This window comes from Struthio camelus, chromosome 5, assembly GCF_040807025.1.
Source record: "Struthio camelus isolate bStrCam1 chromosome 5, bStrCam1.hap1, whole genome shotgun sequence".
NCBI lineage: Eukaryota > Metazoa > Chordata > Aves > Struthioniformes > Struthionidae > Struthio > Struthio camelus.
In genome coordinates, this window is record NC_090946.1 from 69978814 (window position 1) to 70005282 (window position 26469).

At 35.7% G+C, this 26469-nt stretch overlaps 1 protein-coding gene across 2 annotated transcripts in view; it reads left to right on the top strand.

Annotated features, from left to right (window-relative positions):
* EML1 (EMAP like 1) overlaps positions 1-25076 on the top strand; it is a 127480-nt gene extending 102404 nt beyond the window's left edge. For both annotated transcript variants that reach the window (XM_009675477.2, XM_068947011.1), the window contains exons 8-22: positions 375-444; positions 2295-2405; positions 4555-4650; positions 5195-5329; positions 6819-6918; positions 9178-9332; positions 10549-10674; positions 10933-11064; positions 14707-14774; positions 16350-16438; positions 16958-17055; positions 17179-17266; positions 17446-17541; positions 23113-23243; positions 23508-25076. In XM_009675477.2, the coding sequence (XP_009673772.1) occupies positions 375-444; positions 2295-2405; positions 4555-4650; positions 5195-5329; positions 6819-6918; positions 9178-9332; positions 10549-10674; positions 10933-11064; positions 14707-14774; positions 16350-16438; positions 16958-17055; positions 17179-17266; positions 17446-17541; positions 23113-23243; positions 23508-23633 (1621 nt within the window). In that variant the 3' untranslated portion in view covers positions 23634-25076. The remainder of the gene's footprint in view (positions 1-374; positions 445-2294; positions 2406-4554; positions 4651-5194; positions 5330-6818; positions 6919-9177; positions 9333-10548; positions 10675-10932; positions 11065-14706; positions 14775-16349; positions 16439-16957; positions 17056-17178; positions 17267-17445; positions 17542-23112; positions 23244-23507) is intronic.
* The last annotated feature ends 1393 nt before the right edge of the window (positions 25077-26469 follow it).

Genomic DNA, 26469 nt, shown 5'->3' on the forward strand with positions numbered 1-26469 from the left:
GACTGCATTGGCTGTACTGACCAGATTTCTTCCAACTCTGATGGGAGATATCTGAAGTTAGGTAATTAGCTCATATTGTAAACTTTTGCAGTCATCTAAATCTAGATGAGATGAATCCCAGCGTAAGTGACACTGGTGCTGGTTTGGATACGTTTGAGGTATCAAGGCTTAAGCAAATCGCTGCTTTGTTTGTAATGGAATAATTCAATAAAAGAACATGAAAATTGTTTTATCAGTTCTGTTTAAAGGTGTATGAAACATTTACGTGTCTGTTATGTGTTTTATGACTGAAGACTGCTTATTACAGGCTCAAGTATGATGGAATACATAATAAATGGTTTGAAGTCTGACCGTTTCTTGTTTTTCTTCTCTAGCCTAGCTGTCCATCCTGATAGGATCACTATAGCAACAGGTCAAGTTGCAGGTACATCCAAGGATGGAAAAGTGAGTGACCTCTTAGCTGACATATAATTTGTTGTATTTCACAGGAATATGTTGCCAAGAAGGTATATACTTTTCATATTGCAGTTAAACTGGCCTTAAACTTTAGGAATGAGCACAAACAAAATTTCACTTGAGAATACATATTGCACCATATCAAGGTTTGCCAGTCCCATTATCAAGATCATTCAGTGGTTTCTTGTTCTGTTGCTTGCAAAGGTAATTTTGGAGCTGATCTCCCAAAGAGACATGGAAGGATGACACTAGAGGGGAGACCTGAGAGGAAGGAGTGGCATGGGGAAAGAAAAAGGAGGCGAAGTAGAAGAAACTGCTACTGTCCAATTAAATCTCATTTCTGACCACAGCTACCAAAAGCAAATCAAATAAGAATGGCTTCAGGTTATTTGCTAAAAAAAGAAATGATTTCTTATTCTTGCCATTGTAAAGTCTAATTGTAGAGTAGGAATTTAGTCAGACAGAATAAGATGGTCTTTACCCCAAAGAGTTAAGACAAGTGAGAAAGAATAGGTAGAAGAGGGATGAAGAGTCTGAGGAAAAAGTTGCTCAGCTGATTCCATGGCCAAGCTATCGCAAAATTTTTGGTAGATGTCGTTGAAGAATTTTAAGGAAGGGTTAAAAAAAAAAAAAGATTATCAATACGCTAACTAGATGTAAACGGAGAAAACAAAATTTCTGTCACACATTCTAAGGTTTATGTTAGGATAACTTAGCTGAGTAACATAAACACACTTCTAAATTTTATTGTGTTTGAGAAATCTCTGGGCTTTATTCTTTTAACTTGGTAAGTACAATTACTTACCATTATATTTGTGAAATAAGATCTAGGATTTGATGCCTGTGCTGAGGGGGGAAGGTGGTATATAACCTTATATGAAAGCCTTTTGTATACCTGAGGTACTGGAGTGGTTTTAATTTGTTTTTAAGGGCAATTTCCCTACTTATGATCAATGAGAGGGAAAGCCGGATGGCTGTTGCTTTCTTTCAGATGTTATAGTAGACCTTATATTATTTTCATTTGAAAGGGCAGGGAAAAGGGAAATAAAATATGTCCTCTGCTGTTTTCTTGCAAAGGTTGAACATATAGTTTTAAATTCCTGACTGCTTTCATATGAAACTTAATCAACATGTGCTTACTGGGATTGCCCTCTAGTGGATTTGAGAAGCATTTCTGTCTTCATGTTGAGCCACTGTGAGGGCTCTCTGTGTTACGAAAGTAAGAAATTGGTGGGGAGAAAAGGAGAATCACATAAATTTCAGAGGGAAATGATCTTGGGCAATGTATGTATGAAGATACATACCTTGAGTTTTATGTTTAAAAAAAAAGAAAAAGAAGCTGGTTCTAACTACGATTGTAAAGAAGAATCTGAAGATACAATCCTTTTCTGTGGTCATTTTTATGATTTTGAAATTAGTTATGCTTTAGAAATTCTTAATCTTCTTTATATGCTTGCTGTTTGACATTGACCAGAATTATCTTTATTGCTGTGGTTTAAACAGATAATCCTGGACTAACCCTAGGTCCCATGTCACAAGGTCTTCAACAATTTTCACTTAATGAAAAATGTCTCGGTATCCATTAACTTAACTGAATTGACAGCAGTCAGTGAGATTTGAGGTGCTATACACTCTGAATATTCAATCCTAGATATTGGTCCTAAGCATAGTTATCATTTGTAGCATATCAGTGCTTAAATAGCCTCTCTAGGGAAGTTCTGATAACTTTCATGCCTTAAATTACGTTAAAATGTTTCTTGGTTGCGTTCTTATTTTTTTAATCTTGATATTTTTTACCACCGTTGTTTCAGCTGTTATTTCTGTGTCTATTTTTATAGCAATTACCACCACATGTACGTGTCTGGGATTCTGTTACTCTGAATACACTGCATGTCATTGGAATGGGTTTTTTTGACCGAGCTGTCACTTGCATTGCTTTTTCTAAATCTGTAAGTAAATGAATAGTCATACATATTAAGAATGTGCACCGAACAGGTCTTTGAAGTCTTTCAAACTTAGCTTTCTTGACCAAGCTTTCTCTTTTCCTTAGCTTCCAAGGCGTGCTTTCTAGGCACAGTCTGTCTCAGCTTTCTCTTTAGAAGAGGAAACCTTGAAGTTCAATTGTTTCAGATTGTTTATATCATTATTAAAGTCAGCAATATCTCAAGATTCTCAGGGGTCTATCTTATGCATACATAAACTGCAATTACTTTTTCTAAAGGGACAAACAATTGCAAAGGTCATATGTTCTCGAAATTTCAATATCTTTACTTTTTCCCTTTAATCTTCTCATTACACTTCTCCCTTTAAAAAAGTTATTCTATTTCTGCAGCTACTTTATTATTTATAAAGGATTGTTGAGAATCTATCAAAGATGATGCAGAAGGCATTCAAGTCCTGTATAAAAACATGAGTTTATAATCTGGCACGCAGAAGCCTCGAAGCCCTGAGTATAGAATAGAATATATAAGCCATCAATATATTGTGATGACTTATACCAGTCACCAGAAAAGCATTTTCAAAAAGGAGAGGACTAAATTATGCGTTTCACAGGCAAAATTTACTTCAGTGAAAGTTTCCACAAACATTTGGAATATCAAGAGAATGCTCTGTAAATGTCTGCCTAGATGAGGAATGGTGTACCTAATCATCGAGGAATGCTACTGACAGATGCCATGAGAAAGCAGAAGTGTTTAATGTGTTTGCTTTGCGCTGTGATTTCAGAGTCATAGCTTAGCCTGTTTTGAGCATTACTTACCATCCTATCACAGTGCTGCTTAACTCTTTTTAAACAGCTCTCTCTTCAGGCTACTTATTCTTGTCTCTGTCTCACCTCTTGAGTTGTGTTGAAGCGGATATTTTTGTAGCTGCGCCTGGGAAGTTTATTAGGTATCTGATTCATCAGGAGAACAACCAACTTACCTTATTTATAAACAAAATGAAACGAGGTTGGTTTGGCTCTTTTTTTCCAATGGATCCATTCCCCAAACATGCTCAGGGTGTGATAGCCCAAACTTTTCTGCTTGCCCCGCTCAAGGGGCAGCAACAAGTGGCTGTGCTATGGGTGTCAGGAAAAGGAGTGTTTGTTTCAGCGCTGGTGCCAAAAGATTGCTTGTGTAACTGCAGTCTCATTCTGCATCTGCGAAGTCATCTGCAGTTACAGTGAACGTAGTCAATACCAGGAACAATGGGATAAAAAACATATTTGAATGGCTTGAAAAGCAGTTAGACGTTACTTGATGGTTTATTTCACTGTAGACACAGCTAGGAATTTGAGGAATTACCTCAAATCATTTGAAAAAAACAGTCTGAAAATTACCTTCCAGATACCTGCTACTTGGAAAAAGATGCAGTTGTTATACAGCAATGACCATATTTTGGATATCTAAACAGGTGCATCACCGGTAAGACCTGTGATGTCAATCTGCTCCCCTCAGTTCAGGTAGAGTCTCTGCTGGAGTGCCTCATTCAGTCTTTGGAGTCACACTGCAGAAAAATGGGTATTACCTGGAGAAGGTCTAGCTAATATGACCCAAGAAGAAAGACTGAAGGAGTTAGGGTCATTGCGATTAGGAAAGCAAAGAATGATGGAAGATATAACTTTAAAAAAGACATCTATCAGGAGTAAGTTGCTTTCTCGTTACTTCCTTTGTTCCCCAATTTTGTTCCATTATTGCTCAATAAAGAATAAATTATTCCCCATGTCCAACAAGAAGTAACTGGTTAAAATTGCGATGAAAGTAATTCAGTTTAGTCATCAGGAAAAGCTTTCTTAATAGCACAGATAATAACGGATAGGCTGCCTTGGGAAGTTACATCACTGAAAGTTTAAAAAGAGATACCTACCTCTTTCCTCACAAACTGTGTTTGTCTGCAGTTTTTCCTGAAAGAGTACCTCTTCTATATCCCTTTTTTAGCCCTATTTTTAAATAATCCTATAAAGTGCTATATTTCATGAAGATGTATGGGATAACTAAAATATAACAATGAAAATATAAATATGTCCTTTTTGCCTATACAGAAGTATTTTTTACATGTATTTATGTGTTTCTAATATTAGCTTATGGATGCATTAATATTTTCCATGTTTTGGTTTAGAATGGAGGAAGTAGCCTGTGCTCAGTGGATGACTCAAATGACCATGTGCTTTCTGTGTGGGACTGGCAGAAAGAAGAAAAGCTGGCAGATGTCAAGGTGTTGCAATAAGATATTTTGTGTACTGCTACTTGCTTGTATGTAGATCTGGATTTCTTGTCATAAAATGTCTATGTTTAACTTCTTGTGCCTTTTTTACACTTTCGTTTTATAAAAGGCAAAGAACATGAAGAAAGGGAATGTTTCCTCTTACTGTTAAGATTATCGTAATAACCTTTGCGCTGCTGTAGTTGCACTAGAATTTATTAGAAAAGTCTGGGGAGCAATGATAGGAGCATGTGCAGAAAAGAAAAGTCTTAAACTAATCATGTCTTTGATATAGATCCTCCTCTCATTATCTGACATACTTTTGAAGAATAACTTTTTGATACTAACTTAAAAAATAGAAAATCTTTTGACTTCGGTCTTTTTTCTTCAAAGTATTCTACCAAAGTATTCCAGTCTACAACAATAAATAAATGGCTCAGTATTTTTCTTATATCCGGAGATGATCAGTTTATGTAACTAGAGTATCATTTTATATTGATTTTTTTTTCTTTGAGTTTTAAATTGTGATAACAATGTTTTTCTTTTCTCTTCCAAGTGCTCTAATGAGGCTGTATTTGCTGCAGATTTTCACCCCACTGACACAAATATAATAGTTACTTGCGGAAAATCACACCTTTATTTTTGGACATTAGAAGGGAATTCTCTTATTAAAAAGCAAGGATTATTTGAGGTAAAATAAACTATTTCCTTAATGTTATTTTTATAGGAATGGTACAGTCATACAGAAATAAGACTTAATTATATCTGAGTAAATCAAAACAAAAAGATAATTATTAAACTTGCAGTTTTACAAAAATTCAAATAGCATTCATGGCATGGAACAGAGAACTTTTTGATGGGTTGCCACAATGAAGTTTTGAAATGTAATTCCTATATATGCCTTTTTCTATGTTCTTTATACTGCTTGCCAGCGAAAGAAAATTAAATTAAAACTCTCTATCCTCACCTCAGATTAAAAAAATATAGAGAGCAAAATATGTCTTTTTTTTGCTTTGTCAGAGGAAAGACTTGCAAAACGCCATCTAATTCGATTTTAAATTATGTGAATATGAATATTCTTTCCTTTTCCTCTGTTCTGCTCAGATGCATACACTTACATAATTCAAATAGAGATTGAGCTGGACACTATTTGGTAAATATCATTTTCATATCAAGGTCTTGATTTGGTTTTGTTCTTAAATATAGACTAAGCTTTATAGCAGTTGCATGCACAAGTGAGATATGTTTGCAGTGACTGCAGATAACTACAATAGGACCTAGTTAACTGTTTGCTTGTGGAGCCATGACTTGCAAGTATAGTCAAAACAACTACTTTGCAATGTCAGCTTATAAATTTTTTGTGAAATAAGGATGAGATACTGAGATAATGCATTGAATTTTGTTTCATTTTATTTTATTTTTCATTCATTTCTATCTTTCAAACAACTGGACAGATTTCTGGCTCTGTTATGGCACTGTTGTACCATATGGTTGTTGTAAATGTAACATTGTGGTAGTCCTAGTTAATACTTGGTTCCAGTTAGCTTAAGGGAGAAGAGAAGCCGTGCAAGTTTTTAGGTAGCAAATATTGTAAGTAATGTCCTTAGAAGCTACTAGATAGTGAACATTTTTGTCCTCTTACACATTTCCCTGTTTTGTTCTTCTCAGTATCTTAAATGCAGGGTCTCAAAGCAACATTTCCACTTCTGAACCTTAGGATTCAATAGAAAGATGATTTCTTAATTTATACTGCAGCCAAACTCTCTAGTAATACTTCTCTCCTAGAATCTTTGGAGAAAAAATAATAATAATAGTTTGTTGGCATCTTTGGTCATTTCCAAACGCTTAGAGCCTTTGGGGCTAGGAGAGAGTTGGGAGATTCAGAATATCCCAGGACGTTCTTGGTCTTGCGTTAAAAATTGACAGGCCTTCTCACTTGCTGGGGGAATGCAGCGGTAAAGTGTAATATTGAGTGCAATATTGGGCCCCCAACCTCGGCTGATACATCTTCTGCCCTTGTCTAGATTAACTGTAGACTGTAGGAATGTGATTAAACTCCTGTGTAGACCTTTAAGTAATAATAGAACTGTAAAAGACTAAACTAAATTAGTCAAATGCATACTGTTAAAATGAATGGTCTGCGTGTTGCTGTGAGTGCATATTTTTTCATAACCATGCAGAAACAAGAGAAGCCAAAGTTTGTCCTGTGTGTGACCTTTTCTGAAAATGGTGATACTATTACAGGAGACTCAAGTGGAAACATTTTGGTTTGGGGGAAAGGTAAGACAAGACTGATACTAATATTGAAACCTTACTATAAATGACTGAATTTTTGCATGATTGTAACCTTATTTTAGGAAGAATAAATTTTGTTTTTCTTGAATTCTTTACCAAGACCAATCTTATTCTCTCTTACCAGCTTTTAAAAAACGGTATACCTGACTGCCCTGACACAAAATACTGTAGAGTCTGTTCCCTGTGGTCAAATGCTAAACCATAGAGGTATGCCGGCAAGCATGACTTTGACTGAAATAAGGAATAGCAGAGAAAATTCATGTCTTTAATCGAGGTGGTTGCAAGAAGCACTGTTAACGTAACCGATAATCTCCAATACTGTCCCTCAATATAGTGTTTACAAAAATTATGCCTAAATGTTGCCAAATATTTTTGAAAAGGGAACAAATAGCTTAATTTGTTTGCTTAGGAAGTCAAGCTAGAATGTATGAAGATCTAATTGAATTCCTTAGCTTTATTAAAAATGAACGGATGAACAGGACAAACTTCTTAAAAAGCCTATTCTATTAAGAAAAGGCTTTGTTTTAGGCATCAGAAGGCAATCCTTGCTGGAAGACAATAGTCACAACATCCTAAACATTTACTTACTAAGTGAGATGAATGCATAGGCCTAATGGAGGCCTTATGGTAAAGGGAGACAGGATATGGATGACAACTATTTCTTATTTACTCAATGCCTTCTCCAAGGATGTTGGAGATAAAGGGTATAAAACCTGGGAAGCAACATGGTGACTCATTTACCAAGTTGGACCTTACTGAGCTGCTTTTGTAAACTTTTTTTCATCTGCGGACAACTAGCCAGTTTTCTGTTTTCTGTACTTCAGATCAACTGGTGCATTGTCGTAGTGTTGAGGAAAAGGGTGGATGTAGTATTTGTAACTCGACTTTTTCTTTATTCCCCTTTTTTCCTTCTTACGCTATTTTAAAGCAAGACAGTTGCTCACTTTCCCTTCCAAATGGATGTGAAGGATCTAACTGAGAAATTGCACAGTCTTATCTCCTCCCTGTTCTTTCTGTCTTTCTTCGGGGCCGCTGACAGACAAGGGAGATAGTGGCAGCTGCTGGCATGGCCTGCCGGGTTCAGTGCAGTGTTCAGAGGCCAGTTTACCTTCACGCCCAGACCCTGACTGATTTTTTCCTTTGACTGCAAGCATTGTCTTTGCTTTTTTCCTAGAAATGGAAGTGAATTGTAAGATCTCCTTGCTTCTGTCAGTTCTTTTGGGATGGACACAAATGTTCTTTGTTTTTCTGTCTTAATATGGCATATTTTACTAAGCTTTCACTGCTTCTGAGTCAGTGCTCTATGTTCAAGTGAGGGCTGCTTCCACGTTTTGAATACCCTTAGCAAAAAATTATCTTTATATAATGTAACAGCAACTTACACATTATATCCATAATTAAAGCAAAGGTGATTTATAAAGGAAAAAGCAATTCTTGTCTCCTAATTTACGTCAGCCTATCCCTTGTACTAAACATAAAGTTAGCTAGGCTTTGATGCAAGGTACTTTTTTTCAGTAAGAGAAACGCTAATAATTTTTTCTTTATACTTCATAATCATAATTAGATATGTTTAATCTAATGTAGTTGGTGTGAAGGTATTTTGAGACTAAGGAGGTACTTGCAGAAACCAGCTTCATCCTTGTGAGGTTCTCCCTAGCCTCCTGCCTTATCAGTAAAGAAATACAGACCCTTGCAGAGAGTGATTCAGTGCCTTCTGCCAAGGCATCAAAGAGCCCTATTTAGGCAGATTTCAGTACAGGTTAGGTGTCTGAAAGATCTAGAAGATCCTTGGAAAATCACAAGTGATTGGCTTATTCTTTCTTTGTTGATAAGGTGCGTACTTCAGTTCAAATGTGATGTCAAGTAGTTTAGCTTAAACCCCCGTGAATTAGACTAAGTGAATATATCTATATCTATGTATACATACATATATATCTACACACACACACACATCTATCTATATATATATATATATGTATGTATGTATGTATATACGCACATCCATGCATACACATATATACATACATACATATTTAGTTGAAGGGTAGTAAGTTTTCAAGATATACTAATTCAGTCCCTTCAGTGGAACTGAGCACTTTAGTGCAATAATCGATACCTATCCTCGTCATTGTTAGATATAACCTTGGACAGGTAGAGAAATAAAAATAGATGAATAAAACAAAGGAAAAAATGAGGTAATAAGCTGAATATTTCAGTAGTAATATCTTTTCTCCATGTATACAGGTACCAATAGAATAAGCCATGCAATTCAAGGGGCGCATGAAGGTGGAATATTTGCGCTTTGTATGCTACGAGATGGCACACTAGTATCAGGAGGTGGAAAAGATCGAAAACTAATATCTTGGAATGGAAATTACCAAAAACTTCACAAAACAGAGGTGATATCTCCTATCATTATCTTTACTCTGTTACTCAAAGTGAAATTTTAGCTGTCTTCTGACCTGACGTTCTTAAATCAATTTTTTTTTTCTTATGGAAGTGCATTCTGTGAGCAAGAAAATGAATGCTAAAATGTAATATCTGTTGAGTGATTAGGTCATTTCTGTGCTGGGCTATTCATTAAATAGTATTTTATATTTCAGATTTAATTTAATTGGAAAACAAATCTTCTAATGATATTTTTAATATTATTCTTTTTTGCAATTGATCATTTTTACTTCAGATATTACGATATTAAATATTATTACAATATTTGATTATTTTATACTTTTCTGTTTTCCAAAATGATGTTTTTTTTAATCACTTAATTTTTTTCCATAAATTCTTTTGTTAGTGATTTTTTTTAAATTTAAAAAATAAGTTCCTAAAGTGAGTTCAGTTGCTATATAGGAGCTTGAATTTTAAAGCAGAATTTGTTTGGACAGAATTATATAATGGTTAACATACTGGATGAAAGAGTATAATCAGTGTAAGACTCTGGGGAAGGATTTCAACACAACTGTCTATTATGAAACATTCAAAATATATTTGCAACTGAAATAACATGTTATTTTCAGTAATTTGTTTTGTAACACAACACAGGGTACATGCTTGTTGTGTGGTTTCTAACTATGGCCTCTGAAGATGGCTGCTTTCTTTTTCGTTTATTTGTTCCTACAATGGTTTTGCTTGTTCTTTTCAATTCCACATCTTCCCCTGAGCTTTAAGTTGGAGATTTACACCGAGTCTTGCAGAAACTGGGTGGCAACTAAAGGAGTATAACTTACAGAAAAGCATTAGCGATATAAAGCCTGACACCACCTCTGAGTAGAAATTCTTAATCTGATATCAAGGTCGTAATTAAAATATGATTGAGTTAATGCAGCATGAAGCAACTGTAACTTTTCTATTTGTCAAAATTTATTAATTTATCTGTACTTATGTAATGTTCCATAGATAAGGATATTTTTTCTTGTATAAAGACAGTTACTAAGCTGATGCAAATTGTTACAAACTTTTTGAAGTCAGGGATATATATTCATGTTTTTTATATCTTCTTTGTACAGTTTCTATTAAAATGCACTTGCTAGGCCATATGTCTTTAAAAAAATATTAACACTAAACAAGTCATTTTCTAGTCTGACTTATCTATATGTTTATCTGTTATAAACACAGATTCCGGAGAAGTTTGGTCCAATAAGAACAGTAGCAGAGGGAAAAGGTGATGTTGTATTAATAGGAACCACTAGAAACTTTGTTCTACAGGGCACGCTATCAGGAGATTTTTTTCCCATTACCCAGGTAAGTTGCTGCCTTACATAAATGTTTCTAATTAGCGTAGGAGCAGTAAAGGTATGCCCAAAGTTAAGCTTCATAAATGTGAATTTATTAAATTTATCATTGCAGTACTTTTGGCAGTAAATGACATGATAAATATGCGTCTATCCAAGACAATGTATTTGTAATGCTTTAATATATGGTTTCCTAATTTTTATCATGTGTAATGTTTAGTTTTGATGCTACTGCCAACCCTGTCAAGAAACATTTCTGTTCATGTAGGGTCACACTGATGAGCTTTGGGGACTTGCAGTCCATTCCTCTAAACCTCAGTTCTTCACTTGTGGACATGACAAACACATTACCCTCTGGGATGCTACCACTCATCATCCTATCTGGAACAAGATTATAGAGGTATAAATTTATTAAACGAAGCTCTAGTGTTCTTACAGAAGTTCTCAGTTCATATGGTGGTGCTTGTTGTTGAAGAATATTGTTTTGAAGTATCTTAATGTATAACTTGAGGGAGAAAAAATAAGCAAGAGTCGTAAGACTTATCCTTCTGAAAATGAACATAACACTTAAAAACAAAACTCTGGAGCAAAGATACAGTGCTGTTGGTATTTTTTTGTAAATAAAACTTGGATGTATTTATCAACTAAAAGTAGTTTTGATAAGGATTAATACTACTATCCTGAGCATGATGGTCAGGCTTCAGAAGGAAATGATTTTTTGATAACACTTTTAGCCTGTTATTTTTTTTTTTCCCTAGAACTTGTTAGCATTTTTTGATAGATTCTGTTCACAAATAAAGGAAGTGTTTGGTTTTTCACTTCTTATCCCTGATATGAACTTAGTGTTTAGGTACTGAAGGAGGCTCAGTTTTATAGTTGTACTTAGGCCACTCGGTTCAGCGTTTGCAAACTCTTAACAGTACTTACTTAGTGATGACATGAGTCTGATTATTACATGCATCACTAGAAACTGATTTGTAAAGTGTTTTTTGTCTCATGCAGCTGGCCACCTTTCTAAATAGTTATCCACCAGAAGACATTGGTTTATTTCCTAGAGACAGCAGAGAAGCTTTTATCTCTTTACTTTGAGATGCCACTATTGCATTTTTCAGAGAGTCTTATTTTTGTATCTTGTTGTGGGTGCTTTTGTGCTTCTGTGCTTTTCTGGAGCTGCACATATGGATCAGAATAATGTAGATCACTTCTCAGTCTTCCCTATTTGCCCCTCTGTCCACTGGAAAAGTTCAAACATTACTTCAAAAGAAAACCTAGCAACCTGATGTAGATACACGTATATGTGAACTACCCCGGTCTGCAGATCAATATAGCCCTCAAACTCTAGCCAGGAATTTTCTTACAGATGAATGCCTAGCAATGTTTATAGTATAGCTTACAATATACTGGTGTGTAATATAGTAGAGTATGGAGGAGAATGCATACTGTTTTTTCTGAACCTGCAAAAAACATTTTCAAAGTAACTACTAAACTCCTTCCTGACCATTTTAAAGTTTAATATATGTTAATATGTTTTAGATTTAAAAATAAGCATCCTCCCTCCAGTCCGTAGGGATACTGTAACTATGCCTTAATGGAATAGTCAAATCTTGAGACACACCAAAATCTTTTGAACTGTTTCCAAGGTGCCAAATATAAGACAAAATAAATACCAGCTTAGTCTAAGAGCTTTAATGATAAAACATTATTAAAAAAAGGAAAACAAGCAAACACTGATCAATTATAAAACCAAATTTTCCAGGATCTGCCTTGGTGGACTGTCTAAGAAAAGACAGAGCCTATGCCTGCCTTTGTTTTGAAAGACAGAAATAGCAGCGTGTTGTATTGCACTGCATGGAATACGAACAGCTAGATTGCAGCAGTCCTTTAAGAGCGATTCAGAGTGACTCGAACAATGATGGAAGCTAGAAACTTTTACATATACCTTTCTGATTTTTATCATAATTTTGTGGAGATATTTAATTTGATTATTTAGAAATAGTGCACATGTGGCTTTGTGCAAGTCTTTTATAAGTATCTTGAAGTGGTAAGTAAAAGCATTGGTGCGATTTTTTGATACTTTTCTGATTAAATTTCTTTTTTGTCTGCAATCTTTCAACTGCACATATTAATGTGATCCTTCCCTCTGTTCCTTGTAAAAGTATATTTTTGTATTCATACATATGCTTTCAGAAAGCTTGGAGAATAAAAAGTTGATATTTCAGATATATTTCTGATTGCAGGAATGGTATGCTGAGAACAGCCTATATTCTTGAAGAGAAGTGCAAAATTTGGCAATCTCTCTCCCTTGGGGGGGTGGGGGGGGGGGTCCTGAGAGCATTTGCTCTCCTGCTTTCTGCGGAAGACAGCATACAGCGTTGGTAGTGAAGCATCGTTAGCGGAGATAATTACAATGCGGGGAAGACAAACAGATCTGTCAGCAAGATAAGCTGCTTTCACTGATATAAAGTTATTTATTTTTAGTAAATTATCATGAGCTCAAAAAACAGGCAAAGTTTCCACTATCTTATCCTTACTGTCTTCTGAAAAACTGAAATGGAGCTTAGATGATTGCAAATTATAGTGAGTTTCAATGGTTAATGTTTAGCTTGCCTATGCAGAAATAAAAGGCTCTCTAAGAAACTGTTGTTTCTGAAATGTTTAAGAACCTCCTGTATTTATCTTGATTCTTTTGAAATGGTTGGCAACAGCAGTAGGTCTATTAAATCAGACTTAGATTTTTTTCCCCCCTCCAAGAACTCACTGCTTCGTTTAGACAAGATTTCTGTTATCAATCTTGACAATAATCTCCTTATTAGATAATCTGCTTATTAAACACCTGAAACGTCTGAGACCATATTTCATAAGTCACTGACAGCTTATCTGAAGTAAATGAATCCACGGGAACCTGTTTTTATCTCAAAGATCTACATAAGATCTTCCTAATGTAATTATCAGTACAAGTTGTTGCTCAGAATAAACTCACTGTTCAAATCTCTGTTTTATGCAAGAGAATATTTTAGCATTTAGTAGTTGTATGAAGTTATAATTTGAAGAACTAGCAAATTTCCCTTTCTGGACTATTCTAGTGGTTCAAACATGTATGTACAAGTCTCAGATTTTAACGATTCTTTGAAACTTCTTTGAATTAATAAATTGTTTAAAATTAAGGAGACCGTCCCTTATACCTAGCCACTAGTGCAGGTAATTACAAATTGATAAAAATGTAAACCAGTTTACTAAAATGGCTGATATGATAAGTGTTTTAGAATATAGAAAAGCAAGATGACATAGGTGTTTTTGTGAGCTATACTACTTGTTTTGTTTTTTTTTTTTTCCTTACATTTTAAAATTAATTTTTGGCAGGTGTCAGAAGAAAATAGGCTATTTATTTTAGGACTTTCTCCTATGACCTACAAGGTTCTGCAGCTCATTCTTTTTAGCTGTAATATGTTAGAAAGAAAATGCATACATTTGAATGGCGAGAAAAACACTGTAATTTTGCGTATATCTCCATAGTACTATACTACTGATTTTTTTTTGCAAAAGTGAATGTAAAATGCTTCAATATTGCAGATCAAAATAAGAAACCCAGTTCATGCCCTTAATCTCCCACTAGGCTGCAAGTGGCAGGTGCTGAAAGTCTTCTACATGTGTAGAAGTTACGCTTTATCCCTCCATGCAAAGTAATACGTAACTCTGTTGAATAATGTACTCACATGTCCTTTAGACAGTAGGTAAACTGCAGCTTTGATACTTAATTCTTAGGTCAGATCTAATTTAATAAGCTATTTTTATCTCTTGTGATTTGTTGAAAAGCTGCCTTTTGTCAATGTTATTGTTATGGAATCACTTGCCAAGTTATTTTTAGATTAGGTAGTGCAGAAGAAGATCAGTGGCCTTGTATAAAGGGGAAAATATACTGAGTAATGTTTGAATCAGTTAAAAACGTATTATTTTTGTCTCCTTTCCTGAAGAAAAATTGAATTATATTTTTGTTATGAACTGGACTAGTTAAAAATATGAGCTTCCTTCTGAAACATTTTAGGATCCAGCACAGTCTTCAGGTTTTCATCCTTCGGCATCCGTTGTTGCAGTAGGGACGCTAACTGGAAGGTAAGATGCACAGGGCTACACTGGGGGCACTAAGAAACAGGACATGATTTTTCCAGCTCACCAAATCCAAGTTCATGTTCTTGTTTTCCAGATGCATGCACAATTCTTTTCTCTTTTGTGCATCCCCTATTGATTTCAACTGGATTTGAAAGGGAACTATATTTGTATTGCGTTAGTGGCTAGAAACCCTGTCTTTGGACCAGTACCTCACTGTGCTGAGTGGGGTGAACACAGCGTGACCGTAGGATGAGGAGAAAGGCCCTGTCCCGGGGGAGGTGACAGCCTGAGACAAGTGCCAGGAGAAGGATTTTCACAGGGCAGGAGATATAAGTTAGCAATGAGACCACGCATGGAAGGTGGTGTCACTATACCAGTAACCTAAATGTTAAATTTTTGTGTCCATCCTTGCAAAGGAGTGTTTAAAGGAGGAGCTGGAAGGAGCATAATGGATTAACTTTGCAGATGTGTGCACAGAGTTTCTCTGAGGCCTGGAGGGCAGCACAGAAGAAATTGCATAGGAAAATGGTGTTCATTTGAATATTTAATAAGTAGTTTATTATCTCTAATGCAGTAATGTCCCAGGGCTTTAAAAGAATTTTGGCAAGCGTCCCACTGTTAGGCATGGTAAAAATTCGTATTAAGAGACTTGTTCTGCCTGAAGACATACAAAACCAGGGAGAAAAATAGTATCTGTTATCTTCATTTTACAGGGAAAATTGAGCCCTTTGGCACATAGTAGATCAATGGCAGAGCCGTGGTTTTAGCCTTGATTGCCTAAGTTGTAATGGAGTGCGTTATAATTTTATAATATAATTTTATAATCTGCCTTATAATATAAAATCACCATCATTTTGTCCTTTCCTTTAATGTCACCTGAGGGCAGACTTTGCTGTTAGTATTGGAAGTAATTAAACATAACTGAGAATATGCAGAATACTGATAGGTAGTCAAGATTATTTAGGATTGTTTATTTGCCTCAATAAGTAAATCAAAAGGAGAAATTTTGGGGTGGAATCTTTACTTTGTCTTTAACAGTCTAGTGAAAGTATTAAAATGCAAACTTTATCCCCTGTTTGTTTCCACAAAATAAATTTTGATTAATTAATAATGAATAAATAAAGAAAAACTTCACATCAGAAGAATCAGTGCATTCTGATTCCAAGATAAAACAATCCTGATTCTTGCTTACATTTTCCATTGCTCTAGGATTTAATGTAGGCATCAATGTAAATGTCAGCATAGCATAGAGAAGCCTTAAAGGAGGAGGCTAATTAATATAATTCATACTTTATTATAATGAATGATACATAGTAAAACAGAATAAAATCTGAAGAATGATATCGGGGTCAATATCTGAAAATTATTCTTGTTAAGGCTATTGGAAAGAAACCGCACTTCTGTTAAAGTACAACATAAATCGAAATGAGTAGCAGTTGCTATTTTTCTTTTTTTTTTTTTTTTGGTGCAAAACTTATGGAGTGTTGCTATTTTGACAGAAGAAAAGTTGATCAAGATTAGAGTAGAATTAAATTCCTTATAGGATGACTTATTGGCCTCTTTCTATATTTACAACAGGTGGTTTGTGTTTGACACGGAAACAAAAGACTTGGTCACTGTACACACAGATGGGAACGAACAGCTGTCCGTGATGCGTTACTCACCAGGTTTGAGAGAGTTTATTTACTGGTTGAAAAAGAAGCGTTGAATTTCTTATTAAATGGGGGGGTTGTTTGAAAATCATTCCCCACCCTACCATATTTAAGCTGAAAATAAATAAGTGGTGAAACATTGGCAACAATGAATGAATAGTGCCTTAAGCTCTAGTTTCTCTTTAGTTCCCTTTTTCCCCCCTCATACTCAGCATGATTTCAGTGGGAAGGGAAAAACAAACTTGACTTTAACTGTGCATGTTGTTGCAATCAGGTTAGCCCTAAATTGACAATAGCTGCTTCCAGAACTGCTACCTGTTTTTAAAGGTAATATTTCCTATAAACCTGCTGCTTGTGATGTTGATGTAAGCATCAACATGTAACTGTAAAAGAAAAAAAATAGAACTATGCTTTTTCTTTTTCAGTATTAAGGCCTTTAAGAACAGTTTCCATTGTCTGTGATACGATAACTCTTTAAAATCATTTTCAGTTCTTTCTTACTAGAATAATTACAAGTCACTTTTGTATTTATAGATGGAAACTTCTTGGCAATAGGTTCCCATGACAACTGTATTTATATATATGGTGTAAGCGAAAATGGAAGAAAGTACACTCGAATTGGCAAATGTTCAGTAAGTGCATTTTTTTCTCTGTGTTCAATATTAACAACCAAGTGTGTTTTGTAAGACTGCATTAATACAGTTATGTTGAGAGATACTGTTAGCACAGCTAATATAATACTCTTCTCTTCATAGGGTCATTCCAGCTTTATTACTCATTTGGATTGGTCTGTTAATTCACAGTATCTTGTGTCTAATTCAGGGGACTATGAAATCCTATATTGTGAGTAACAACTATGTTTTGTCTTTTTGTGCAGAGTTTAGGCAGTCTGATTCAGATTTAAAATTTAAATGAGACTATATAATTGCAAAGAGAGACCGTATGTTTTAATTCATCTGGTACCATCAGAGCCTATATGGTTTTAAAAAGCACGACAACATTTTTAATTTTTTCTTTTATAGGGATCCCCTCTGCTTGTAAACAAGTAGTGAGTGTTGAAACAACTCGAGATATAGAATGGGCTACTTACACCTGTACTTTAGGATTCCATGTTTTCGGTATGTACAAGCTCTCGTTATTCTTGTTATTAACGGCTACTTGAAATGTCGACTTTTTTATGAAACATGACTATTCATATTTCAGGGAATAACTTCTGTTATGCCATTTTTATCACAATCTGTCCTCTTATTTCAGTCCAGGAAGGCTCTGATGTAATATATTCTTGCTAGCTTCAAGTAGCGATATAAAATTGCAACACAAGAGGGGAACAGGGAAGAAATCACAAACTGCCCATTCTGTCATACTGGAATTGCTTCTCATCTCTTTTGGTATAAAGTACCAGCTCTATGGAACTTGTATCAGTTATTTAGGCAGCCCCTGGACCAGATCCCCTTGTCAGCACCAGTTTCACTTACATTTTGTGTTTGCACAGTTACTGTGCAAACACAGTATCAGTAACAGCCTCCATCACAAAGGACTTATAATGGACTTTGAGGTAAGACATTCAATACAATTAAATGAGAGGAAAGACATAGAAGAAAAAAGAAAAAATAGGAACGCATGTAACAAAATCGTGATGGTTTGTTTCCATGTGCCCTCTATTAATTTTGGAGGACCTGTTTTTCATAGTGTATTTTAAATTTTTGCATTTTTGCATTCCCAACTCATGCAGAACTTGACTGCTCATTATAAAAGCTGTGTACAAGAAACCTCAAATTGCTAGAATAAAGTAGGAAGCCATTGTAGAGATTCAAACAAGAGTCTGTTTTAGTATAAGTATTAAACAAGGAAGATTTTCAGCCATGTTTCAAGTAGGATAGATGCAGTAATGTGTTTGAAAGCAGACAGAAAGGACTTATTTAGAACCTAAAAGATGGCGTGGTGGTAGCAATATATTAGGAAGAAATATTCACATTTTGTAAAATTTAAAGCTAACAGGCCATGCTTGGGTCACACTAAAACATGCGGATTTAGTAAAAGGAGAAAGTTCTAGATTACAGGCTGGATGTTAACATCATGTATTTCTCTCATATGAGAGATGAGGGCCCCTATAGAAATGTTAATATATTTCAATCTCTAATCTTTGGGGCTTGAGTTTGCCTGACACAGCGTCACAAAGCCACAAAATCTTTGTGTTTACTATCAAAGGTTCAGATATTCTGATTCTGAAATGAAGAAAATACTTAAGTGAGTATTCCATACTTTATAAATTGGACCCATGCAACATACAGAGCTAGTAAAAGCGGAGGCTGCTTTTGGCACATGCAGAGTCATAGGAGAAGGGTGTTACACCTAGGAGGGGTTTCCTCCACCCTGCAACAGCATTGACTTTTGGAGCAAGACTGTGGAACAAAATGTTCTACTGGACCAATAAGGAACTTGTGGAAGCATCGTATGCTTTTTTATAGTCTTTATAAGCTAGAGAGACAAATATGGGGAATAAATAAAAAGGGCTGTTTTTTAATATTTATCAAAGTGATTATTTTATTAATATAACAGAGGCTGTGAGAAGGTTAGTCAAATGAATGGAATTTGAAACTAAAAGAGTACAACTTATTCAGAAAATATATTTAATGGAAAAGGAGAGAACAGGATGCTGTGTATACTGAGGATTCACAGATACACTGTGAACAAAAGTTAAGTTAATGTGAAGTTACAAAGATAATGCATAGTAATTATAGATGAAAAAAAAGACCATTAATGGTGGGTGGGGATATAATGTTGCCCATCCTACCAGAAAGATCAAGTGAATGGAAATTTTTTTAATAGCTAGCAGAATCAGTCAAACCCAGGAACTGAAAAGTATGTGATTTTTTTTTTTTTTTTTAACTGTTCCGGTGTGTGCTGGGAAAGGAATTACAGTACCCTGGCTAACCAGCACACCCTCAAAATTCCTTTGTATGTCTTTTTGATACAGGAAGTAGGCAAGCACCAAGACGGGAATTTCTCCCAGAATTGATTCTAAGTAGATGGAAAAAACACATTAAGAATGAGAATGCATCTTAGGTAGGAATGGCAGTGGAATCATGGAGATCATGGCCCCACATACAGGAAGGAAAAGAGAGCAGTAAAATAAAAATAATTGGCTTCAGGGAGACAAACTGCATAAATTCAGAGTTCTGCTAAGTAAGATCTCAAGTTGGAGAGAAGAAATTGGAGAGATCTGGTTATTTCCTTAAATGATGTGAAGGGCACAAATTCTCCCAGCACAGAGGAAAGAGAGAAAGGGCAGCAGGAGACAAACTTCGCTAGACAATGTTGACCTCTCCTACAAGGAGGAGGAATGCAGAAGGTAGGAGCTGTGCTGGAGTACCAGGAAGAGATATAAACAAAACCTAAACATAACTGCATACTTGTGACAAATACAGGAATAACAGAAGGACCAAGGACAGCATTGGTCTGCTACTCAGATGGAGAGGAGGGAGAGATGACATTGAGAAGGCTGCAGTGTGTGGGTGTGTGTTTGTTTGTTTTTTAATCTATCTTCATTAAAAGTCCTACTACAATGTGATGGCTAGCCCAGTTAGTGCCAGCACCAAAAGGGTAAGACCTCTGCTTTGAGTAGGGAAGGAATAAGTTAGAAAATATGAGTTAGATCTATTCAAAGTATCTGAATGTGAGGAGCCTCACTGCACCTGTAAAAACAACTGGTTAATGTAATCACAGAACCATTAATACTTTTTTTCAGGACCTCACAGAAACTCTGTAAGCTACTGGAAGAATGAGAAAGAATGAATGCAAGATCTGTAGGCCACATACTTACCTTCAGAGCCCATATGGAGACAATAAAGTACAAAGTTAGTGCCTAGAACAATAAATTGAAGAAGCCCATAAATTCTAAATTGGAAGCTAGTCCAGTAATGTTGGAAATCACTCTACTGTTCAGTACCTCAGGGCCTCAAAGTGACCACTATGAACAGTCTTTAAATGCTTGCCAGGTTTGCCCTACTGGGCATAGCAGAAGCACTCACATCATCAAAGACATGAGGCATCCACTATATGGATGTTCACCAACTACTGACTGAGCGAAACTAGAGACGTTTTCTCACTTTAGCAGAATCACTTAGACATCACAAATAGTATGCATAGAATTCACACTTTAGCATAATCAGTGCAGGGTGGAAAATGAGCATTGATCTGTTGAACACCTGCCTTCAAGTGTGGGAACAGATTAGTTAGCCTGGAAGTATTTGGAGATGATTCAACCAAAAATCAACAGCGTATAAGGAAATGTGTTCAACAGAGAATGTTCTAGTGATGCAAATACATGCAAATTTGAAGGACAAAAGAGTATGAAACACTTACTAATCTATATGCTTTTGGAAGAACCGTGTGCTACTGGACAAGGCATCAGATCATATCACATGCCCAGTATTGGGAAAGTATGAATTGCAGTTGAAGGACAAGAAGAAATGTAAGATGCTGTGAAAAGCCTGACAATATATTGCAAGCAAGCTAGGGAAGCACAACTGAGACTGGCTGGGTGCAAAACAGATTAGAAGGCAGTACACTGAATATTATTTTTGTTTAAATATTTTTATTAATAATATGGTTAGTAAAACAGTATATTTATTTAATTTGTAGATGACATTAAGCTGCAGGAGTAGCATTTAAAATTTTCTTGACAAAGTGATGGTATGAAAAAAGGAGGCAATTCAATAGGGACAAATAGAACGTTATACATTTAAACAGCATAAGGCAATTGTACAAATGCAGAATGGAGGATGGCAGGTAAGATAGCAGTTCTGCAGAGGAAGATCAGGAGATTACTCTCGCCTACAAACTGAACATGAGGCAACATTATTATGCTGTTGTGAAAAAGGCAGATGCATTAGTAGGATGTATAATAAAAAGGATGACATGCAAAATGTGAAGTAATTGTCCATTTATCCTCAGTATCTGCTTCAGTCACAGCTGGAATACTGCTTCTGGTTTCTGCACGTTGAACCAACAGATAGTGTAGTCCAAGTGATCACTAGCAAGAATAGTAATAATACATGTAAATATTGTTCTGTGAGAAAAGATGTAATGAATGCGTTTTAGAGAAGAGAAGGAGAAAGCAGCATGGCATCAGTCTTCAAATGAGAGAAAGGAAATGGTCTCTTTTCCATGCCTAGACAGGATGGGACAAAAAATAGTAGACTAATTTTTCAGCAAAGGGGATTCAGTTTTCGTATCAGGAAAAACTAACAGTGAGAATAGTGGGCACTGGAATCACTTATGAAAGAGCGTGGAATCTCGGAGGAAAAAGAAACTGGAATGATCCTTTCCCCATGTCAAAATGACAATCAGATTTTTTAAAATCATTTCCTCCAATTTGTCATATTGACCTTTTGAGAAGACTCCTCTGTTTTCAGTTAGCGTTCCTTGTTCATACAGCTTCCTTTTTGTCAAAGTAGTTACTTAAAACAGCCTTTCGGTGTCTTTATTCAGTGCCCCATTCTTAATTCCACAACAGCTGTGAGTACTGTATTTCTTCCCTGCACATTGCTTTTCTTTCTTGCCTCTTTCTTTTTACTATTCATGATATAGCAAAGAGGTGTTTCCATACACAATGTCAGGAGAGTTAATGGAACTCCACAAATCAATACTTTGTATTTCATTTTATTTACAATAATTTGTAATTCCTCAAAGATCACATGTACAAATAGATGAAATCTCCTCCTTTCAGTGCTTTTGAACTTTTATATGCAAAATACAAAAACGATATTTGAGAGGAACTACATGCACATCAAATACTAGCTGTTTCTACAGTTCAGGGCAGGTTCCCATTCTGGTGTTCTCTGTAGTCCAAATGCTAGAATCTGTCGGGGGGGTCGGGTAAGCAGGGCAGTAGGAAATACCCAGCTCTGTATACTGTATACAAAAAAAATGAAATTTCAATAAGGAGCTAGATTTTGTTATAATTTCAGCAGATGAATGTTCAGAAGTTTTAAAGATCTGGTGCAGAGGTTTGGTCGTTGTATCAATGAGCATACAGTTTAATTTAGAAAAACATTGTGCAAAACCAGCAAGGAATAGAGGACATGAGGAAGTAGGATAAATACTTACAGTGAAATAAGTGTTTAAGAATCTTATAATATGTTCAGTTTGATTTTGAGGGATTCATTAATTATTTGAATAACATTTATAAATTGTCGTAGATTTTTAGACTGTAGTAGTATGAAAAAAGTGTGTTGAGTCATGCTATAATAACGTGAAGAAGTTATGTTAGGTCATATGTGAATAAGTTTCTTTTTTGGTAGCTATATTAAAGAAAAAAATTTGCTTTTAAGACAAGCAAAAGGGAAAAATAAAAACAGTAACATGCTATTCTCTATATAACCATGTAAAAATACCTGTAGGCTCAGATATATCACCATAACTCAAAAGAATACTTTCCTGGAGTAAAAATCACTTTGCTGAGTAGAAAGAATAAACAGAAGTATTTCTTTGTGCTTAATTTCCTATTAGGATCTGGACTTTTGCTGGTGCTTAAGTACATATATTGACCTAACTACAGTTGTGTTTATAATTTTTACTTTTTTAAAAAAAAAACAAGTAATCTTTTATTAAAATTATAACAAAAACCTGAGCTATGACTTTTATTTCCATTATAGAAACCTATAATTAGTCCCTCCATTTTTCAGGTGTATGGCCTGAAGGTTCAGATGGAACAGATATCAATGCTGTCTGTCGATCACATGGGAGAAAACTGCTATCAACAGGGGATGATTTTGGCAAAGTACATCTCTTCTCATATCCCTGTTCACAGTTTAGGGTAAGTTGCTTTAAAAAAAATTCACTCTCACAAACACAGGATTTTTTTTTTGTCCTATGTACAAATGAAAAAGGAAGAATAGCAATACTTATGTGATAAAGGGTGTTACTTAATATTGACTGAAACTAAAATCAAATTTAAAATTTAATTTTAAATATTACAGTACGTCAGGAGAATAATGTGGATGCTTTAATTTCATTGTAGTTATGTTATAATGATATATTTTATGATAATTTATATTCTCACTAATATGATGTTTTCTAGGCTCCAAGCCATGTGTACGGTGGACACAGTAGTCATGTAACTAATGTAGATTTTCTCTGTGAAGACACCCATCTCATCTCCACAGGCGGAAAAGATACAAGTATTATGCAGTGGCGAGTCATTTAGAGAAAACATCAGTGTGAACATACACAGGTGAATCGACCATGCACAGAACTTCTGTAAAAACTGTATATTTAAAACTTAACAGTATGTTTGCAGTTTAGCCTGGTCACTGTGATTTTTGTTTAAAGAATTTTTACAAACCTCAGGAAAATTAAGCCCTGTGCTGGTTACCTTACTCAGTTTAGTGATTTTTTTTTCATCGTGTCACACCTTAAGAATGATTGTTTTATCTTTAGTTGTACAATATACAATGCAGTACAAGTTTAATATAAAAATGTGGCTTGACAGTTTGCAATACAGTGGTATCAGCAGAATGTGACTATCTTAAATGTTTTCTATAAACACTGCTAAAATGGTCACAAAAATGCCTTTCAAAGACTGTATATATGTGCTTATTTGTTTCACTATCTACACTTTGTACTGTATATCTACTTATTTAGAAAAATCTATGACAACATTGAGGTACTGAATTGTTTCTGATGGAGGAAGATGAATTGATTAAAAAGAAAAAAGGTATAAACCAAGCTGTAAGATGCAAAAATTAACATATTCTAGATCTAAAAATGTGAATTTTAGAAAATTTGCGTTCCCTTGGGAATAGCACACCTTAGCTATCACCTGTGAGGAGCTGTGTTCCCTTTGAAATCTGCAAATCAGCAGGTTATGCCCCACTTTAACCTGAACTTCTCAGCAGAGTTTAAAGATGTTTGTGGTTCAGGTATTCCAAATGAGTTTAAATCCAAATCTTTTTTAGTTGTATATGAACAATTTCCTATTTCAAAACAAAACAAAAAAACTTGACCACATGCCCATTATTGATTGATATATTTAACTAATATGTATATTAATCAGCATGATACTATATTGTACATGTATAAGATTTTAGCAGTTCATAACAAATGGTAAGGCAATCTAGCTTTACTTTTTTTATGCTTACGGATATTGTATATTTGTATTTTAAGACCAAGTAGACCAAGTCTAAAGATATCTTTTTAAGTGTACCATAAACCTGCAGAGGGTAAAGGAAGTCTTCAAAGCCTACATGAGACATTAATATGTAACTTCTGGCCCCTGTGTTTTGTGCATGGATGGATATTTATAGTATGAAATAAGATTGTGTTTTGCAATGAAGTAATAGTGGAGGTGGTATAAAATGGTTAAGAAGGCCTTATCAATGTTGATTGTGACACAGATTGAAATGTATTGTTTACTTTGAGGAATGTATCTGAAGAATTTTAAGAGAGGAGTTCTAAGCAGACTCAAAAAAGATAATATTAAAATTTTGCTTGTAATGGACAGTAAACATTACTTCTTTGAACTCTAAAGCACTGGTTGTTTAGAGTGATTTAAATGAAACAGAATCAATAAATTTTGAAACTTTTTTATTACATCTCCAACCTGCTACACTGAAAGTGCAGGACACCAATAAACATGTATTAAAGTGAATTTTCAATGTATTCTTCCCGTTCAATTTAATGTATTCATTTCAGCATGAAAAACTTGCTATCAGATAGATACCGTAATGAGACACATTTGTGCATTCTGAGTTGCATTTGAAAATATTTGGGGATAATCTAAATTTGAGAGTACATAATTTCAAGCATGTGCATAACTCTAAGAATGTGATCACTAATGCATACAGAGCAGATGAAACTGAAGCTTCATAAAAGCAAAGAAAGGCTTGCTTTAAGCTACAAATTTTCTTTATTCTACCTCCTAATCATATAATTAATTCCTGAGAAAGCTAGTGATAGAGGAATGCCATTCCATTGCAGAGGGTTATCTTCATTGCAAGAGTTCCTGGCAATTTTCTGTGCTAGAAAATCTTGCCTGAGGGCAAGTTCCTAAGGCCAAGGTTTCAGGGTCACTTTAAGCTAACAGAAACTAACGCTATTGCTGAAGGGAGAGGTCTTGCCCCTGGCTGCTTCTTCCCATCTCATGTAGCAGTGCAAGAGTTAATGGGGCCATAGGGAGAACTAAACTGGGAGATGGACCCAGGTTAAGTTAATTCAGGGAAAAAAAGCAAGCAAGCAAACAACCGCAACTGAAAACAGGAAACTCGTTGTCTCAGTATCCTTGTCAAGTTTGCTGGGCAGCTGTATGAGTGCTTGTACTGAGATAAAGGAAACACCAATGTGAACCACAGAATCACAGAATGGTTTAGGTTGGAAGGGACCTCTGGAGATCATCTAGTCCAACCCCCCTGCTCAAGCAGGGTCCTCTAGAGCATATTGCCCAGGATCCCATCCAGATGGGTTTTGAATGTCTCCAGGGAAGGAGACTCCACTACCTCTCTGGGCAACCTGTTCCAGTGCTCAGTCACCCTCACAGCGAAGAAGTTTTTCCTCAGGTTCAGATGGAACTTCCTGTGGTTCAGTTTCTGCCCGTTGCCTCTTGTCCTGTCGCTGGGCACCACGGAGAAGAGTCTGGCCCCATCCTCTTGACACTCCCCCTTCAGATACTTATACATGTTGATAAGATTCCCCCCTCAGTCTTCTCTTCTCCAGGCTACACAGGCCCAGCTCTCGCAGCCTTTCTTCAGAGGAGAGATGCTCCAGTCCCCTCATCATCTTTGTAGCCCTCCGCTGGACTCTCTCCAGGAGTGCCATGTCTCTCTTGTACTGGGGAGCCCAGAACTGGACACAGTACTCCAGGTGAGGCCTCACCAGGGCTGAGTAGAGGGGCAGGATCACCTCCCTCCACCTGCTGGCAACACTCTGCCTAATGCACCCCAGGATCCCATTGGCCTTCTTGGCCACAAGGGCACATTGCTGCCTCATGTTTAACTTGTTGTCCACCAGCACTCCCAGGTCCTTCTCGGGAGAGCTGCTTTCCAGCA